General features: G+C 53.8%; 2 protein-coding genes across 4 annotated transcripts; one reads left to right on the top strand and one right to left on the bottom strand.

Moving 5' to 3' along the window:
* Positions 1 to 12,433: 12,433 nt before the first annotated feature.
* Fbxw5 (F-box and WD repeat domain containing 5) lies at positions 12,434 to 17,135 on the bottom strand. 2 transcript variants are annotated; one of them, XM_059260306.1, is made up of 9 exons: positions 17,002 to 17,135; positions 15,716 to 15,931; positions 15,327 to 15,484; positions 14,848 to 15,022; positions 14,621 to 14,769; positions 14,005 to 14,437; positions 13,546 to 13,693; positions 13,250 to 13,462; positions 12,434 to 13,170 (listed from the first exon to the last, which is right to left on the bottom strand). In XM_059260306.1, the coding sequence occupies exons 2-9, from the start codon at positions 15,906 to 15,908 to the stop codon at positions 12,927 to 12,929; spliced, it is 1,713 nt and encodes a 570-aa protein (XP_059116289.1). In that variant the 5' UTR covers positions 15,909 to 15,931; positions 17,002 to 17,135; the 3' UTR covers positions 12,434 to 12,926. The 2 variants fall into 2 exon arrangements, with proteins under 2 accessions (XP_059116289.1, XP_059116288.1); XM_059260305.1 differs by lacking the exon at positions 17,002 to 17,135 and having other exon boundaries at positions 15,716 to 16,061.
* C8g (complement C8 gamma chain) lies at positions 15,703 to 19,196 on the top strand. Of its 2 annotated transcripts, none has more exons than XM_059260308.1 (7): positions 15,703 to 16,195; positions 17,880 to 18,016; positions 18,200 to 18,270; positions 18,363 to 18,464; positions 18,729 to 18,830; positions 18,902 to 18,940; positions 19,024 to 19,196. In XM_059260308.1, exons 1-7 carry the CDS (start codon positions 16,193 to 16,195, stop codon positions 19,035 to 19,037), a joined length of 468 nt encoding a protein of 155 aa, XP_059116291.1. In that variant the 5' UTR covers positions 15,703 to 16,192; the 3' UTR covers positions 19,038 to 19,196. The 2 variants fall into 2 exon arrangements, with proteins under 2 accessions (XP_059116291.1, XP_059116290.1); XM_059260307.1 differs by lacking the exon at positions 15,703 to 16,195 and adding an exon at positions 17,212 to 17,773.

Raw genomic sequence — 19,196 nt, 5'->3', positions numbered from 1 at the left:
CTGTAACTGGAATTACAAGTGATTGTGAACCAGCAAGTGGTTGCTGGGAACAGAACCTGTGTCCTCGAAAGAACAACACATGCTCTTAACTGCCCTGCCATCTCTCTAGCCCTAAAGATTTTATTCTTTTGTGTATGTGTGTGCACATTTGCACACAGGTAGCTGGGGAGGCCAGAAGAGGGTGTCGGATTCCCTGATAGTTGGAGTTACAGGCGGTTATGAACCATCTGGCATGGATGCTGGGAACCAACTTCAGTGTGCTACAAGTGCAACACGTGCCCTTAACTGCTGAGCCATTTCTCCAGCCTCAGGGAAAAAAAATTATGATCTTTTTGACCCTCCTTCCATGTTACCTATAATTTTAGTTCCATCATATATTTTTGTAACAATAAATTTTAATATTCAAAGCAGGCACTCTAACAACACCCCACCGTCTTTTTCTTCCTTTACTCGCTTGCCCCACCCCTTTATGAGATAGTCTCATTATATAGCCCTGGCTAGCCTGAAACTGTAGATGAGACCAGGCTGACTTCAGACTGCAGAGGTGATCCTGCCTTTGCCTTCTCCTTTTGATGATCTTTTTGTTTGTTTGTTTGAGACAGGGTTTCTTGTGTAACCCTGGCTGTCCTGGAACTCACTCTGTATGTAGACCAGGCTGGCCTCAAACTCAGAGATCAGCTTGCCTCTGCCTTCCAAGTGCTGGGATTAAAATCATGCCCCACCACCACCTGACTTCTTTTTTCCTTCCTTCCTTCCTTCCTTCCTTCCTTCCTTCCTTCCTTCCTTCCTTCCTTCCTTCCTTCCTTCCTTCAATTATATATGGTTCATCAGTCTTTCACTTCAAGCCACAAGTCTTGTCACCTGGATGAAACATCACTACTTGGTCTGTCACTCTTTTTACAGCTAAAATATTCAGTAGATTCTTTAAACATCACATAAAATCAGATTTTCTTCTTGGTGAAGTTATGAGACTTTTAAACCATGGGCAGTTCTGTGTAAGCTCCATGGTAAACATGATATGGATGGGTGTCTCCATCAACACAGATCCACTCCTGCTCACCCACCGCTGCCAGTACCTCAGTCTGTTTCCCTCTGTGTCTTGGGGTTACAACTGGCTGTGATGATACACCATGACCAAAGCAACCTAGTGTAGACGAATTTCTAAAAATGGTCTTATTAATAAAAAACACGGAGCCAGAAATTTGGGTTAAAGCCTTAGATCAGGGAAATATGGAAAACCACCAGCTAACCTCACATCAACTCCGCAGCTTCCAAGAATAATTTCCTGTCTACCCAGGCTTATAGGACTTGCTTTTCTGCCCTCTCATTGGCTCTTAGCCCAGCTACCTCACTTCCTCTTTCCAGTTTTCAAAACTGAACTATTTTTATTCTTGGGGCAATACATACAAATCTTAGAATTAGCTTCCCTGTAGTTAAAAAATCTGCTGGGATTTGATTGGCTGTGTCGAGTCCAGTGATGTGTGGAGTTGACGCCGCTGTGCAGTGCTAAGTCCCTGATCTCTCACAGCTTGTGCCCCGAGGTGCTCACTTGGTGGTTCTCCTGCTTAGGCATGTGTTTATTTACGTACCGGGGACTTTTATGTAAATGACTAGGTCACCTATGGGAAGAAACAACTTTGTTTTTTCTTTCCATTGTGTCACTTTTATTTCCTTCGCTCACCCTGTTCCGCCTGCTCAGGCTGCAGTATGAGACAGAGCGGGCCTGGTGAGAGTGGGTGTCCTTGCTGTGTGTGCTCCAGCCTTCACTGGTCCTGTGATGTCCTGGAGGGGTGCTGTGATGTCCTGGAGGGGTGCTGTGATGGCACTGGAGGGGTGCTGTGATGTCCTGGAGGGGTGCTGTGATGTCCTGGAGGGGTGCTGTGATGTCCTGGAGGGATGCTGTGATGTCCCTGGAGGGGTGCTGTGATGTCATTAGAGGGGTGCTGTGATGTCCTGGAGGGATGCTGTGATGTCATTAGAGGGGTGCTGTGATGTCCTGGAGGGGTGCTGTGATGTCCTGGAGGGGTGCTGTGATGTCCTGGAGGGGTGCTGTGATATCCTGGAGGGGTGCTGTGATGTCATTGGAGGGGTGCTGTGATGTCCTGGAGGGGTGCTGTGATGTCCTGGAGGGGTGCTGTGATGTCCTGGAGGGATGCTGTGATGTCATTGGAGGGGTGCTGTGATGTCCTGGAGGGGTGCTGTGATGTCCCTGGAGGGGTGCTGTGATGTCATTGGAGGGGTGCTGTGATGTCCTGGAGGGGTGCTGTGATGTCCCTGGAGGGGTGCTGTGATGTCCTGGAGGGATGCTGTGATGTCATTGGAGGGGTGCTGTGATGTTCTGGAGGGATGCTGTGATGTCATTGGAGGGGTGCTGTGATGTCCTGGAGGGGTGCTGTGATGTCCCTGGAGGGGTGCTGTGATGTCCTGGAGGGATGCTGTGATGTCATTGGAGGGGTGCTGTGATGTCCTGGAGGGATGCTGTGATGTCATTGGAGGGGTGCTGTGATGTCCTGGAGGGGTGCTGTGATGTCCCTGGAGGGGTGCTGTGATGTCCTGGAGGGATGCTGTGATATCCTGGAGGGATGCTGTGATGTCATTGGAGGGGTGCTGTGATGTCCTGGAGGGGTGCTGTGATGTCCTGGAGGGGTGCTGTGATATCCTGGAGGGATGCTGTGATGTCCTGGAGGGGTGCTGTGATGTCCTGGAGGGGTGCTGTGATGTCATTGGAGGGGTGCTGTGATGTCCTGGAGGGATGCTGTGATATCATTGGAGGGGTGCTGTGATGTCCTGGAGGGGTGCTGTGATGTCATTGGAGGGGTGTTGTGATGTCCTGGATGGGTGCTGTGATGTCTTGGAGGGGTGCTGTGATGGCCCTGGAGGGGTGGAGGGGTGCTGTGATGTCCCTGGAGGGGTGCTGTGATATCCTGGAGGGATGCTGTGATGTCCTGGAGGGGTGCTGTGATGTCATTGGAGGGGTGCTGTGATGTCCTGGAGGGGTGCTGTGATGTCATTGGAGGGATGCTGTGATGTCCCTGGAGGGGTGCTGTGATGTCCTGGAGGGGTGCTGTGATGTCATTGGAGGGATGCTGTGATGTCATTGGAGGGGTGCTGTGATGTCCTGGAGGGGTGCTGTGATGTCCCTGGAGGGGTGCTGTGATGTCCTGGAGGGGTGCTGTGATGTCCCTGGAGGGGTGCTGTGATGTCCCTGGAGGGGTGCTGTGATGTCCTGGAGAGATGCTGTGATATCCTGGAGGGGTGCTGTGATGTCCCTGGAGGGGTGCTGTGATGTCCTGGAGGGGTGCTGTGATATCCTGGAGGGATGCTGTGATGTCATTGGAGGGGTGCTGTGATGTCCTGGAGGGGTGCTGTGATATCCTGGAGGGATGTTGTGATGTCATTGGAGGGATGCTGTGATGTCCTGGAGGGATGCTGTGATGTCATTGGAGGGGTGCTGTGATGTCCTGGAGGGGTGCTGTGATGTCATTGGAGGGGTGCTGTGATGTCCTGGAGGGATGCTGTGATGTCATTGGAGGGGTGCTGTGATGTCCTGGAGGGGTGCTGTGATGTCATTGGAGGGGTGCTGTGATGTCCTGGAGGGATGCTGTGATGTCATTGGAGGGGTGCTGTGATGTCTTGGAGGGATGTTGTGATGTCATTAGAGGGGTGCTGTGATGTCCTGGAGGGGTGCTGTGATATCCTGGAGGGATGCTGTGATGTCATTGGAGGGGTGCTGTGATGTCCTGGAGGGGTGCTGTGATGTCATTGGAGGGGTGTTGTGATGTCCTGGATGGGTGCTGTGATGTCTTGGAGGGGTGCTGTGATGGCCCTGGAGGGGTGGAGGGGTGCTGTGATGTCCTGGATGGGTGCTGTGATATCACTGGAGGGGTGCTGTGATATCACTGGAGGGGTGCTGTGATGGCCCTGGAGGGGTGCTGTGATGGCCCTGGAGGGGTGGAGGGGTGCTGTGATGTCCTGGAGGGGTGCTGTGATGGCACTGGAGGATGTTGGTGCCCCCTTCCTGATGAGCTGCTCCCTAGTAGTTGACTAAGTTTTTGTTTGTTTTGTTTAAATCATGACTGAAGGTTTTGTCACATGCTTTTTGCTTTAAGTGACACATTCCTATGGATTTTCTTGGTCCTCTCATGGTGGCAGCTTATGCTAATTGATCTACACATGTTGAACCAGCTTTGCATCCCTGGAATGAGCACCATTTGGCTGTGGTATGCTCCTATTCTTATATCTCGCTGGGTTAGAGCTGATAGCATTTGATTGAGGACTTTTGTCTATTTGGTCTGCACATTTACTTTTGTTACTCCACAGTTTCAGTGACTCTGGTTTAACTGAGATCCAAAGATAGTTAAATGGAAAGAAATCCCAGAAATAAGCAATTCCTAAGTTTTAAATTATGCACTATTACATGGCATGAAATCTCACTCCATCCTGGTATCAGCTTCCTGCCTATGGCACCCGAGGTGTCAATCACCCCTTCTAGCATGTCCACCCTGTTTCCTACCCACTCGGTCACTTAACCATCTCAGGTATCAGATGGATGCATGGTATCGAAGGGCTTCTACCTCTGTAGCCCGTGTTTTCCCTAGTGGGTACCTGAGCACAGGCACAGCGACGCTGGTACCTCAAGGCTGCCGGAGAAAAGGGGAAATGTGCTGTGTCCTGCGTTTACTTGTGTATTGTGTGTACTTGTTAGTGCGAGAGCTTTAATCTGTTTGTGGATACATGTAGTCTACATGCATGTGGAAACTGGAAGCTGACCTAGGTGTCTTCTCTCACTCTCTTGCCTTTAATTTCTGGAGTAGGGAAGACAGCTGCTGGGAATTCATTTTCTGTTTGGTTTAAGTCAACAGTTATGGGATCAGGAAAGCTCAGTGGGATGAGAGAGGACAGGTAGGCAGGATGCCAGTCTAGTACCACAGAACCTTGGACTGGTGGTTCTGCAGGTCCAGCTGGGGGGTGGGGCTGGCACTGGCCTGTTGGGATTGGCTCTTTCCTCATAGTTTCAGGAGCCAGGTCGCTAGAGGTCATACTGCTAGAGGTCAGCGGGGTAGAGGTCATACTGCTAGAGGTCAGCGGGGTAGAGGTCATACTGCTGGAGGTCAGCGGGGTAGGGGTGGGGTCCCAACTGCTTAGAGGACTCAAACATTGTGGCCACGAATGGGAGAGAGGAGTTTATAAAGAAGATGGCTAGTGGCCAGGGTCAGCCTTAGGAAAACCTGAGAGGTGGGACACTGTGTCCCCTGAGTAATTGGCACTTTTCACAAGAGCTTTTGCTAGACCAGGGCCCCAGGCCCAGGTGGCATGTATAGAAGTCATGGGTGGCCAGAAGTGAGCTCCTAGAAAGGAAGGATACCATGCTTCCAGGCTAAGGACCTATGCTGAGGAGCCCATTTGCAGGGGAGGCTGCAGGAGGCCACTTGGTGACAGACATGCTCACAGATACCTTTGCTTGATTGGTTGGTTTTTTTGAGACAGTCACTATATAACATTGACTGGCCTGGAACTTGCTATGTAGACCAGGCTGGCCTTGAACTCATAGAAATCTGCTTGCATCTGCCTCCTGAGTGCTGGAATTAAAGGTATGCACCACTATGCCTGACACAGATAACCTGTTTTGTTTTTGAGCAGGCTTTCTCTATGTGGCCCAGGCTCTCTTGGAACTCACACAGGCCCAGGCTGGCCTCAAACTCAGAGATCTGCCTGCCTCTGCCTTTTGAGTGCTAGGATTAAAGGTGTGTGCCACCACATGGAGCTGTTTATTGTTGTTGTTGTTGGTTTTTTTTTTTCTTTAAAATGTCTCACTATGTAGTCCTGGCTGACCACAAATGCCTTTTAAAAATTGCTTTTAACATGTGTTTGGTGTGTGTGCATGGAAGTGGCTTTGGAACTGGGTAATGGATGGAGCAAGGAGGACTAGAAAAGCCCGGGGAAACTCCAGGGAGAGTGCAGAAGGGAGCCCTAGAAACATCTGAAATGTGTCAGGGATGACCCCTGGCCATGGTGCTGCAGATGCATCTCATGCAGCAGCTGGCTGGGGTGTTGCAGACGGTAGAGGGCCCTGGACATTGCAGGTGCAGAACCACTGCAGATTGACCACTGGGACGGCACCTAGTGGAACCTTGGAATTGGGGCTGCCCAGACTGTAGGGCTGCCAGGTACAACTCCCACCTAGGAGAACTGCCATCAGCAGACCTGCTGTAAGCTGCTGTGGCTGAGCCCTGTAAAGCCATGGAGGTGGTCTGCCAAGGCCTAGGACCTGCACCATGTGTCTGGAAGGCAAATATAAGATGATGCTTAATTCTCTGGTGTTAGCATTTCATAGGGGTTGTTTGCACTGTTGGGTTTTGGATATTATGGGATCTGATTCTTGTTGTATCTCAAATGTTTCTCTCTTCTGGAATGAAAAGGCCTATATGATGTCTGCCCCACAAGGGTACCTTGGAGATATTTCATTTATTTGTCTCAAATGTTCTAGGTGGCAGGGAGTTTGCATCCTGTGAATGTGCCTTACCCAAATCTATTTCAGACAAGACTCTGACTGGATCCATAGCTTGTGAGCTGGTATTAGGAGTTAAGATTTTGAGACTTTTAGGGGTGCGGACAGATGGTTCCGTTAAGTGGCTGCTCTTCCAGAGGACCTGGGTTGGAGTCTCAGAACCCACATGGTGGGTCACAACTCTAACTCCCGTACCAGGGGGTCTGATGCCCTCTTCTGGCCTTCTCGGGCACTGCATACATGTGATACACAGGCATGCATGAAGGCAAAACACCTATACATATAAATAAATTTGTTTTGTTTTTTTGAGACAGGGTTTCTCTGTGTAGCCCTGGCTGTCCTGGAACTTGCTCTTAGTCCAGGCTGGCCTCGAACTCTGAGATCCACTAGGCTCTGCCTCCTGAGTGCTGGGATTAAAGGTGTGTTGTCACCTCTCCCAGCAAAGTAATTTTTTAAAAATAAAAGATTTGCAAATTTTCTGGATAGAATGAATTTGTTTGTTTGTTTTTGAGACAGGGTTTCTCTGTGTAGCTCTGACTGTCCTGGAACTTACTCTATAGACCAGGCTGGCCTTGAACTCACAGAGATCCAACTGCTGAATGCTGCTGGGTTTAAAGGCATGCGCCACCACTGCCCAGCAGTTGAGACTTTTTATGTGTCTTATATTTCTCCCACATGCAGCCTTTGGCTGCACTAAGGCAGGCATGAGCTAAAGGGGGCATACAATACTATGGTTTAGATGTTTATCCCCTCTAAAACTCATGTTGACTGTTTTGTTTTGTTTTTGTTTTTCAAGGCAGGGTTTCTCTGTGTAACAGCCCTGGCTGTCCTGGAACTTGCTTTGTAGAAAAAAGGCTGGCCTCGAACACACAGAGATCTACCTGCCTCTGCCTCCCAAGTGCTGGAACTAAAGGCATGTGCCACTGAGTCCAGCTAAGATTGATTTATTTATTTTATGTATGAGTGCTCTATTTGCATGCACACCTTTATGCCAGAAGAGGGCGCCAGATCCCACTGTAGATGGTTGTGAGCCACCTTGTGGTTTCTGGGAATTGAACTCAGGACCTCTGGAAGAGCAACCAGTGCTCTTAACCTCTGAGCCATCTCTCCAGCTCCTCATGTTGAAATTTAATGATCATTGTAACAGTATTTAGAGAAAATTAGGGGGTGAAGGCCCCACCTTCATGGGTGGGATTGGTGCCATTATACAGAGGTGAGTTCTGCCATCTCTAGTTCTCTCTTTTACCAAACTGTGATGTGCTGAGGCTCTTACCACATGCTGGCCCCTTCGTCTTGGACTTCCTGGCCTCCACAGCTGTGAGCCAGTTACATGGAGTCTCAGTTGTCCTTTTTATAGCAGCAAAAATAGACCAAGACAAGACTACATATTTTTGTCTCATCCAAATTCATATGTTGAAACTTGTGTCCAATGAGACAGTATTTGGAGGTGATTGGATCATGAAAATAGAACCTTTGTGGGCCTGGGAAAGTGCATTCACGCTCCACCATGTGAGATCTGTCAGAAGATAGTCTTTCTTACCCAGGAAATGGCCCTCACAGGCCACCCAGTCTGCAGTGCCCTGACCTTAAACCTGCGGCCTCCAGACCGTGAGAAATAAACTGTTGCCCAGGAGCCTCTCAGGCCGTGGTGTTTCCTTAAAGCAGTGAGTGGACTAAGACACAGGACTATTCGGTCTTTAACCAAGCTTGGAGGTGCTGGGATTTGCTTGGTGGTCCAGGCTGTGGTCTGACTTGCTGGGTTTTCTCTGGGCACTGTAGAAGGGGTATGTCCTGCTAGTGGGTAGGATGTTCTTCACAGACCTGTTCCATGCAGTTAGTTCCTTGTCAGAGGCTGAATTCAACACCCTACACCACCCCAGAGAACTCCTAGACCACCAGAATAGGAAGTAAGATCCTTAGAAAGGTAATCAAATTAAGACAGATGTCAAAGTGGTTCCTAATCCAGCCATGGCCCAGTGTCCTTATAAAAAGGGAGCTTTTGACAGACACACAGCAAAGGTGACAGTCACAGGGGAAGGACACCTGTGGACGGCAGAAGACAGAGGTGTTGCTGCCACAGACCAAGATTGGTTCAGGTCACTAGGAGCCAGGAAAGACAAGGGCGACCCTCTTGGCCCTGTTGACCTCCAGAGCCAAGGACACTACTATTTGTGCCTTGGGAGTGCTCCATGCGGTGGCAGCAGCTCCGTCTGGGACACTGGCTGTCACTAGGCTGCCCCACAGCCCCGAGCAGCTTTATTTTTGGCTGCATCTGAGGCTCTTCTGAAGTTCTCTTCTCCACAGAGCACTGTTCCCGACAGGGCTGCTTCTCCCGTGTTCCGACTTGGGTGGCACTAGGGTGGCAGCTCTCAACCCTGGGTTCTGGGGTGACATTTGTCTCTTCTCTAACCCAGCTGTGCTGGCGGACTTGAGGAGGTCTCACAGGCCAGCAGAGTTGGATCGAAGTTTTTATTCAGTATGTGGCACACACTTGCCATCATATCACTCAGAAGGCCTCAGCAGGAGGATCTCAAATTTGAGGCCAGCCTGAGCTACATAGTGATACCTGTTTTTTGTTTGTTTGTTTATTTTTTTGGGGGGGGTTTGAGACACGGTTTCTCTGTGTAGCTTTGCGCCTTTCCTGGATCTCTCTCTGTTGACCAGGCTGGCCTCGAACTCACAGAGATCCACCTGCCTCTGCCTCCAGAGTGCTGGGATTAAAGGCGTGCCCCGCCGCTGCCGCCGCCGCCGCCGCCACCACCACCACCACCACCACCACCACCTGGCGTGATACCCGTTTTTAAAAAAAAGGTTCTTTTTTTATATATATATCATTTTTGATTTATGATTAGATTTTGTGTTCACTGGTTCTCTGGTTTATCTACCTATAATGGAATGGTTATTTGAACATTCTAATGTTCTGTTAGTTTATTATAATTTTAACTCTTTGTATAGTAGTTTTAGTATTCCAAAGATAAAAAATACAGTGTAGGGCCAGTGAGAAGGCTCATCCGGTAAGGTGCTTGCTGCCAAGCCTGAGGACCTGAGTCTGAGCCCCAGAACTCACATTGGAAGAAAACCAACTCCTGCAAGTTGTCCTCTGGCCCCAAAAGTGCTGTCAGGTGCCCCCCAAAAATGTTAAGAAAATTTAAACATGACTTAAGTTTTCAGTGGTCTGCTTGGAGTTACTTTGAACTTGAATTCAAATGTAGAATTCCCACAGTGTGTCCTGTTGTAGCTGTACTTAACTCCACCAGCAGATGTAGAATTTCTTCTTTTCGCCTTCCTGAGCCTCCCCCTCATTTGGTCGTTTAGCCAGATAATTGGGGTTCCACACCTAGCTGCCCTGCCTTCCTCCTTCCTCGATGGAAGCACAGTAGGGTCCCTATGGCAAAAGGACAGAGGGAGAAAGTCACAGTGTCCCATCTTCTTGGGACTGTCGTTTAAGACAATATAGCTGTCTCCTACCACCACTAGGGTGCCCCAAAGAGACAGCAAATGCACGCAGCTCACTCTCGTCAGTGCTTGGGCTGCTCTTTGGGCCCTGGTGCTCCTTCCAGGCTCTAACTGCATGGAGTCAGGCCCAGAGTGAACACCGCCAGCGAAGGGCTGCCCCCTGCCCCGCGCATCTCCAGGTTCTCAGTTCCCACACCGGTCAATTGCAGCCACGTCTGTGGAGCTGGAGCCCAAGACCTGTTCTGTCTATTCTGGAACCAGACCGTCTCCCCGAGAGTCAGGCCTCTCTGATGGTCTCCCCCAGAGTCAGGCCTCTCTGACCGTCTCCCCCAGAGTCAGGCCTCTCTGACGGTCTCCCCGAGAGTCAGGCTTCTCTGACGGTCTCCCCGAGAGTCAGGCCTCTCTGACCGTCTCCCCCAGAGTCAGGCCTCTCTGACGGTCTCCCCGAGAGTCAGGCTTCTCTGACGGTCTCCCCGAGAGTCAGGCCTCTCTGACGGTCTCCCCGAGAGTCAGGCCTCTCTGACCGTCTCCCCCAGAGTCAGGCCTCTCTGACCGTCTCCCCCAGAGTCAGGCCTCTCTGATGGTCTCCCCCAGAGTCAGGCTTCTCTGACCGTCTCCCCCAGAGTCAGGCCTCTCTGACCGTCTCCCCCAGAGTCAGGCCTCTCTGACGGTCTCCCCAAGAGTCAGGCCTCTCTGACCGTCTCCCCGAGAGTCAGGCCTCTCTGACCGTCTCCCCCAGAGTCAGGCTTCTCTGACCGTCTCCCCCAGAGTCAGGCCTCTCTGACCGTCTCCTCTCCCCCAGAGTCAGGCTTGTGTGTACTTGCCGGCTGCAGTTTCACAGAGATGTGTGCAATGTGCCGAGTTAAACACTGAATCTCTCACCACCACTGCTGGAGGCAGCATGGGTGTCTCCCCTCTTATATTCTATTTTTACTTTGTACATATGGGGGTGAACACACCATGGTGGCGTATGGAGGTCAGAGGATAACTTGTAGGAGTTGGTTCTTCTACACTGTGGGTCTTGAGGAACGACGTCAGATAGGCTTGGTGGCAGGCTCCCTTACTGAGCCATCCTGCCTGCCCCGTGACACCTCTTCCGCCCTCCCACGATGCTCGGTCTACTTGGCAAGTGAAGCCCAACATTTAAAAGTTGAACTTGTGGTGTGTTCCTGTTATTCCAGTCGTTTTATATTTCTGCATGCTCCCGACTGCTCCCTGGTTTTGCCCCGTAGTGCTTTGTTTCTGTTCTGCAGGTGCTGTTTTCTTTGTACTTTAAATCAGACAAATCCAAAGTCCTTCCTAGGCAGTTGCTACTTCTCAGAAGTATATTTGGACTTGTTGGACTCAGTTCTTGGGGGCTCTGAACTCCTAGTTTGAGGCTCATCATGTGTAGAACGGTCAGCATTGTTCCTTTGTCGGGAGGGAACCTGGGCCTAAGACATGCAGGGCAAGTGCTCCCCAGTGAGACCCAGCCCAGCCTCTACACAACTGTCTCCTCCTCGCTTTCCTTAAAGGCTCTGTGGACTGGCCTGCGGCCCTGGTGCTTTCCAGTGGAGGCTGCCTCCTGCCCCTCGGCACTGCTGCTCATCTGGCGGATGCTCCTGCATCTTACCTTCCAACATCAGCAACAGGGTCACAGACAAGGCCTGTCCCATCGCCGTGATATGCAGCCAGTGTGGTTCCCACCAGAAGGATGGGAAGCAACCCCTGCTCACTTGCTGGCTTGGACCTAGGAGGACATTTGCCCTGTTCACTCAGTCCCGAGTAAGCTTTCTCTGTTCTTTGTAGCAGGGCAACTTTTAAATGAGATCCCAGTTCTTACTTGGGTCACTCTGGATGCTAGCCCTATCAGAGCCCCAAATCTTCCCGACTGCCACCATCACACACACAACCCTTAACTGGATAAGGTAGATGATGGGAGCCCCCAGGCTGGCCTAAAGCTACCCTTCTGCACCTCGGGTCCTCACACATTCTACGAGTTTTTGTTTTGGTGGCACTGGAAATTGAACCCAGGGCATGATAGGCAAGCACTATTACCACTAAGCCACAACCCCCAACTTTCTTTTACTTTTTTAAGCCAGAGACTAACCCAGTTGCCTAGATCAGCCCTGAACTTGTTCTGTAGTGCAGGCAGGTTTTTAACTCCCTATCCTCCTGCCTCAGCCCTTGAGGAGCAAGGATCACAGGGCTGTACCACTGTACCCTGCTCTGGGAGCTCTCTCCGGATGGCACTGACTGTGTTAAAGCTCACCCTCTCCCAAGCACTGAACTAGGCTTGGCGGTGTCCACCTCCTGCATCCACCAGCACTCAGCCAGTCGTGGACAGGCATCCCTGAAGTCCAGGGATACACACCTGAACCAGCACTTCCTCTTCAGCCCCCCAGAGGATCCCTGGGGCAGAGGTCGGTCATCAGGATGACAATGGCGGGCAGAGCCTGGGACCTCCCTATAAACGGACTAGATGGCATGTGCTGTTGCCAACTTTTTATTCATTAACCCAAACAGTTCATGAGTGCAACATGCAGCACCCATGGTCCACTGCAGGCTGCTCAGTCAGTAGCGCAAAGTATCAGAGGCCAGAGCCTATGGCCTGTCACCCAAGGTACACTCAGGACATCCAAGGGTGTGGGTTTTGCTGTGTAAAAGGTACCCAGGCAGTGGTCAGTCTGCAGCTGTGTGAGCTGCCAGCCCAGGGGAAAGGGTAGGTGAAGAACAGGACTTCCACTGTCCCGTGTACCCCAAGCTGGCCAAGAGGCTGCCATGGGGTCTCTGGTGCTGCCAGCAAGGGCTACCCTAGTGCTGAGCCTGACGGCTAAGTGAGCAGGTTGCATGTGAGTGTGTTGGGGTCAGGCTGTCCCCTCCTAAGGCATTACTGCTATGAGCTACTCCACCCCGGCGCAGTAAAGAACCGCGGGGTACGGTTTTCCCCAGTGGGTCCCAATGGCTCGAGTCCCTGATGCCTTCAGCGCCTGTGGCTGGTAAACCAAGAGAAGAAGGGGCGTGGGCGTGGGCGCGGGGCCTGGAGGACACGGACAGTGCGTGGTGAACGCCAGGCTTTGATAGTGGCATCGTCGCTGGCTGTCAACAGGAGCTCCTGCTCCTGGGGGCTAAAGGCCACCGAGTTGACCACATCCTCGTGCCGCAGCTTGGCTAGGCAGATGTTGTAGTGGCGGTCCCAGATATAGCCATGCCGATCTTCAGCCCCACTGTGGGATAGCATCTGGATGAGCCCACACCCACCTGCTGAGCCCGTACCCAAGCCCTGGGGCCCACCTGAGCCCACACCTGGCCACAAAATCCCTGCTGACATCCAGGAAGATGAAGAAGCACTCGTCATTGGGGGTGTAGGCACGGTGCGCTCGCAGAGCCCGCTTCACCTCCCGCATGGTCTTGAGGTCAAACACCAGCAGGTCGATCTCCTCTGCAATGGGTGGCGGCTGCATGGGATCAGCTACCACTGAGCCAGGAGGCCAGGCACGGCTGTTCACATACAGGTACCTGAGCATGGGACACATGTTAGGTACAAGCATGCTATTAGATCGGGGCCATCTGTGGTGTCCCACCCAGCACACCAGGCCCACCTGTTATCAGGAGACAGGCCCATGCCAATGATGTGCCCATGCACGTCAATGACATGGTCCAGTGCATCAAAGAAGGCATCGGAGCCCCGGCCCTCACCCAGCACAGGCCCTGCTGTGGTCATCTGGTGTGGCAGGATCTGTTTGATGCCTGCATGGAGACCAGGGTGAGGGGTCATCCGGAGCCTGCAGGGACATCACCACCGGGCACTCCCACTCCAAGAACAGCCCTCGCGGTCCACAAGCACTGCCAACACTTAGACTCAAGCACAGTTGCCCACCTGGTCACTGGCCAACCAATCCCCTGCCTGGGTTTCACCACTCTGACACAGAATCAAGTGTGTCAAGGCCAGAGCTGTATCCCAAGGCACGATCCAAGCTGTGCTTGTGGACTTGCTGTCTGGGGAGCACCACAGTGGCTGTTGACCCTCCCAGGCCCAGCTCTGCCCTGCCCATCATTACCGATCTGATGTGGTGAGTAGGTGAGGCAGCCAGTGGTGAAGATGAGGTACTTGTTCCTGGTGTCAGCATCACTAGACTCGGGGGGCTTGGTGTGGCTCTGAGCCAGCAGCTCAGCCACCTTGGTCTCCAGTGCACAATCTGATAGCTGTGCATGTCCATCCAACATGCTATCCAACATGCGCCGCAAACCTTCCTTGACATGGCCAGAACCAGAGGTGTGCACACCCGGGTCAGGGTCCTCTTCCTCTTCGCTGTCCCCACCTAGGTCAAAGACTCGGCAGGGGAGCCCAGGCTGGTCGTCAGCATCCAGCAGGAGGTCCGGGCTATCAAAGCGGCTGCAGTCAGCCACCATTACTGTACGGATGGTGCTAGCATTGAGGTTCTGGATCTTAAAGAGCCGCTTTACCACGTTCACGTTCTCTGACTCCACATCCTACGTGGGACACAAGCCAAGGCCCGCAACAGGTGGGTGCTGGCCAGAGAGCCAGGCCTGGAGAGCAGCCTACCCTAGGTCCTGCATCTGCTCTTCCATGTCCAGCCCTTCCCACATCGTCCTCTCTATTGCCCCTGCCCTACCCCACCTGTCTGCCCAGCCTGTCCCTGCCCCAGTCTGAACCTGGAAGGCATTGTTGAGCCACAGCACTGAACAGGAGGTGATATCTCCGATGCGGTGCAGGTTCCCCGAAATGAGGCTGGTTTCTGTGAGCCAGCAGCCAAACACATCGTAGGGCTTGTTTCGCACACGGGACAGCAGGACGAAGGAGTCTGTGGGGAAGGCCACAGCTGGGCATGCTGCTGACGGGCACAATGACGAGGGCAGCCCAACCCAGCGCCCACACTCACCTAGGCTGATGACAGCTATCTCGCCTGAGGAGGAGTTGTGTGGCCCCAGGAACACCCCGGAGGCCAGCAGCAGTGAGTCATCTTGGTTGAACTGGGAGAACTGGGTGTAGCTCCAGTTGTATGGCCTCATATCTGCACTGTGCAGCAGGGAGATGGTCAGGTCGTTGTTCCAGATCTGTACCAGAGGGGCTGCACGGTAATTACCTGGCCAGTTCACTCCGGCAAGTCCCGACTCTTCTCCACTGAGGGGGTTGAGTCCTCATGGGGTAAGAATCTCGTCCTAGGCCCTTACCACCCACTCTTATTACACCCTACCAATGCAGAGGGCTGGCCCCTGGAGCTAGAGGTTCGAGCTGTTCTTAGCTTGGGGTCTTGTGTGGTCCAGATCAGGCCTCCAGGGCCTATCGGACCCTCTCTGATTTTCTCCCCAGTGGCTTCTCTTTCCACTGAGTTCTGCTACATGAGAGAGGTACCCTCACCTTCACAGTGCAGTCCTTGGAGCAGGAAGCAAACTGGTACCCTGAGTGGGAAAAGCTGAGGTGCAGGACCTGGTCGGTGTGCTCCTTCAGTGTCTGCACCTCCACACAGGGTACCATGTCATAGAGCCGTCGGAACTCCTCATACCAGGACGTGGCCGCTGTGGGCAATATGGTGTCACTCCTGCATGCCAGCCTCCCTTACTAATAAAGACCAAGAGCTGACAGCATGGCTACCAAGAGCTGTACTGTAGGGCCTCTGGAACACCCACTACTCACCAATTAGGTCTCACCTATCACAGAGACTCCCTCCTCCCAACACGGCCCATGTGTCAGGTCCTCGAGCCATGAGCCCCTGCCCTGAGGCTAGCAGGTTGTGTGTGGGCACTGACCTGGATGGCGGGGCACATCTCGAGCCACATGGTAGTAACGGTAGAACTGCTCCCTCCATAAGAACTCATCCCGGGACACAGCCTGCCACTGGCGGCACACCAGCCCAGCAGTCAGCACATCTGCAGGGTCCAGGCTCAGGAAGATCTGGTAGACCAGGCTGTCGGGGAGCAGGGGCATGCCCCCCTCGTCCATCGTGACATTCTGCCCAGACGGTCCTGAAACCCACCAGTGGCTGCTCTGAGCCCAGGCCTCTGCACTCCCAACCCCAGGGAGAGACTGATGGCCTGGTGCTCCAGACATGGCAGTCCTGGCTGTTCCTCCAGCCCTACCAACTGCCCAGCTGAGAATTCCACTGCACTGAGCATGTGCAGGGGGTACCAGGAGCACTGTCCCACCCAATACTTCTTGAAGCACCCAGACAGTAATGTTTGACCACCCCACCTTCTCCAGGGGCACCAAAGGACTTGCTGGACCAGATGGTAAGCATCTCAGTACCAGTCGGCCTAGTGCAACCTGAAGAGTGGGAGGTGGTCCCCATCTTCACACCTTCGGGGGGGGGGGCTCTGACACCCTCCCCATTCTCCTGAGCCCAGGGAGACATCTGAGGGCCAAGGCCAGGCAAACAGGTCTGTGCTGCCCAAGCTGGCAGCTAAGTTCTAGCCGTAAGGACCAAGTGACAGACACCCCTCTCTGTCTTTGACCGTGCTGCCGCAAGACTTTAGGCCAGGGCTGACTTTCTTCTGAGAAGGGGCTTCTCCTGGGCAGGGAGTGACCTCTGCCTTGTGGACTCAGGAAAGAGCCTGGCCGGGAGGGTGGTCAGAGTGTATGGGGTTTCTGAATGTCGGAGCAGACAGCGGGGATCGCGCCTTGCTGCTTAGCCAGACCGGGCAGCAGACAGCGGGGATCGCGCCTTGCTGCTTAGCCAGACCGGGCAGCAGCTCCTTCATTCACCTACTGAACACTGCCCGGTGGAGCAGGATGGTGACAGCCTGCCAAGGCCACCACTGGCCACCAAAAGCTGTACATGTGTAGGCATTGCAGGAAAAAAAGCTGGTGACAGTGGACAAGGCCCGTGAAGGTGGCAAAGGCCAGCGAAGGCAGGGCGAGGCTCATGACCTGGACAAGGCCCGAGAGAATAAACGAAGGCCAGTGCGGGGGCCAAAGGGAGACCGAAGGGGGCACCAGGCTGGGGACGGCAGGACAGGGCGTAAGGAGTACAAGGCCGGTGACGAGGGACAGGGCAGATGACACAGGTAAGCACGGCGGGGCCAAAGCCGGGACTCACCGCGGCGCCTCCGCCCGCTGCGCTGCGCCCCGCTTCCGCCGCCGCTCTAGCCCCCGCCTCCGCGTCTTGACCGAGAAGCCAGGCTCGACGCCCTGAGCCCCGAGGCATCGATGGCCACTTCTCTTGCGCCTGCGCCTGCGCCTCGGGCTCCGGGTCTGGGCCGGCGTTTCTTTATGCGCCTGCGCGCGCTCGTGCTCTCGCGCTCCTAGAGCCGTGCTTGTTCCTGGCTCCTGGAAAGGGCGGCGGTAATGAGCCTGGCCCAGCTGGACGGGTTCGAGACCCAGCGCCGGCTCTCTCTGCTGCTGGGCTTTGAACAAGTAGCTTTATGAGCACGTTGTTGTTGGCTGTGGGGATAAGACCAGTTACTGGCGTGCCAAGGGTTGAGCACTGACCTCAAGTGGAAATCGGGGTGCAGAAGTCAACCCAGACTTTGCACTGGGGACACAATGCCTAGCTCCTGTCAAGGCCAGGTTCTAGGATGGCCCCTAGCTTGGGGTAGGGGTTCAGTAAGCGGAAGACAGATGTGGACTTCCTGGGCTGTGCTTCCTGTGGCACTGGACAGTGGACTCTGACCTGGGACAGTGCAGCCCTCCACCTCCCTGTCTTGTTACCTGCTGTGCCTGACAGGACCGCCATGCTGTCCCCTGGGGCAGTGTTATTCTTCACCCTGCTCTTGACAACCAGTTCGCTGGGCCAAAGGGCTCGGAAGCCCTCTGGGTCTACATCCCCCATCAGCACCATCCAGGCCCAGGCCAATTTCAATGCTCAGCAGGTAAAAGCTGGGAGTGAGTGGGAGTAGGTAAAGGAGCAGCTTGGCAGGATTGGCACAGGGTGCCCGTTCCCTCAGCCAGTCCTGAGCCCTCCCGATCCACTGCCAGTTTGCAGGGACGTGGCTCCTTGTGGCTGTGGGCTCTGCATGCCGCTTTCTTCAGGAGCAGGGCCACCGGGCCGAGGCCACCACATTGCACACAGCTCCCCAGGGTACAGCTATGGTCGTCAGTACCTTCCGAAAGCTGTGAGTCCCAGTGCAGCCTCCACCTTCACCCCAGCGCCTGAGCCCACCTGACCCTGTCCTCTTGACCCTAAGCCTCACCCCTAGCTCTTCTGTGGCCTGGTTAGACATCCCATATGGCCCCAGCTGGGTTGGAATTCCTAGAGCCTGAGTGACGCTTTATACCATACCTTCTTCCCTCCCCAGAGATGGGATCTGTTGGCAGGTACGCCAACTCTTTGAAGACACAGGGGTCCCCGGCCGCTTCTTGCTCCGAGGTGAGACAAGGGCATCATGCAAGAGGGTGCAGGGCTGGAGGCAGGGGGTGAGGAGCTGATGTGTGGCTGCTATGGCTCTGCCTCATCCCCAGGGACCCGTGGGCCAGTGCATGTGGTTGTCGCTGAGACTGACTACCAGAGCTTTGCCATCCTGTATCTGGAGAAGGCAAGGAAGCTGACTGTGAAACTCTATGGTGCGTGCTAATTCGGCTTCCACACATGACCTCGTGCTTTGCATCCTGGAAGGGCTGTCCTGATGGGCTGGGTGACCCCAGATGGACATACACACCCTCCCCATTCCCTTTCTATCCAGATACTCTCAGTAGCAGGCACCCTGGAAGGAGCAGCTACACGTGGGCCAGTGTGGGGATTAGATGGGGCAGGGACAGACCGCTGGCCTGGCTGTGTCCTGGGTCCATTGCCCTGTTGAATCCACAGGAACTCTGTCTATCCCACAGCCCGCTCACTACCCGTGAGTGACTCTGTCCTGAGTGTGTTTGAGCAGCGAGTCAGAGCAGCCAACCTGACAGAACACCAGATCTTTTTCTTTCCCAAGTATGGTGAGTGTCCCCAGCCCAGTCCCCCTCCTGGCTGACACCCTGCCCTCCCTTACTACTGCCTGGGCCCCTAGGTTTCTGCGAGACTGCGGACCAGTTCCACATCCTGAATGGTGAGTGGTGGGTGAGCAGGGCAGAGCAGCGGGGTTGAGGTCAGGGTCCTTTCTGCCCCTGCTAAGGCTTGTGTCTGCTGCAGAGGTTCGGAGATGAGGCCACCTGGCGGAGAAGCTGTGGACAGTGGCCTGCCCTCAGAGAGTTCTGAGCACCCTGAACTCGCTCTTGGAGTCTCTCCTGTCTGTCCCCAGAAGCAACCCTTCACACAGCTCTGCTGTTCTGGGGCTTTTCAGTAAACATCAGACTTGGCCCTGG

The sequence above is a fragment of the Peromyscus eremicus genome, chromosome 4 (assembly GCF_949786415.1).
Source record: "Peromyscus eremicus chromosome 4, PerEre_H2_v1, whole genome shotgun sequence".
NCBI classification, from domain to species: domain Eukaryota; kingdom Metazoa; phylum Chordata; class Mammalia; order Rodentia; family Cricetidae; genus Peromyscus; species Peromyscus eremicus.
The sequence above is the reverse complement of the archived record's forward strand: the minus strand, read 5'-3'. Positions and strand labels throughout refer to the sequence as shown.

Bases quoted from the DNA above. Each gene is read 5' to 3' on its own strand.
- Fbxw5 (XM_059260305.1), bottom strand. From the start codon at position 16,016: ATGTCTGGAGCACCAGGCCATCAGTCTCTCCCTGGGGTTGGGAGTGCA. The intron at 14,438-14,620 runs GTTCAGACTGGG...TGTCCCACGTAG, and splicing joins GGCTCAACAATGCCTTCCAG to GATGTGGAGTCAGAGAACGT. The intron at 13,694-14,004 runs GTAATGATGGGC...GTCTCCATGCAG, and splicing joins CTACTCACCACATCAGATCG to GCATCAAACAGATCCTGCCA.
- C8g (XM_059260307.1), top strand. From the start codon at position 17,636: ATGCTGTCCCCTGGGGCAGTGTTATTCTTCACCCTGCTCTTGACAACC. The intron at 18,271-18,362 runs GTGAGACAAGGG...CCTCATCCCCAG, and splicing joins CGGCCGCTTCTTGCTCCGAG to GGACCCGTGGGCCAGTGCAT. The intron at 18,465-18,728 runs GTGCGTGCTAAT...TCTATCCCACAG, and splicing joins GCTGACTGTGAAACTCTATG to CCCGCTCACTACCCGTGAGT.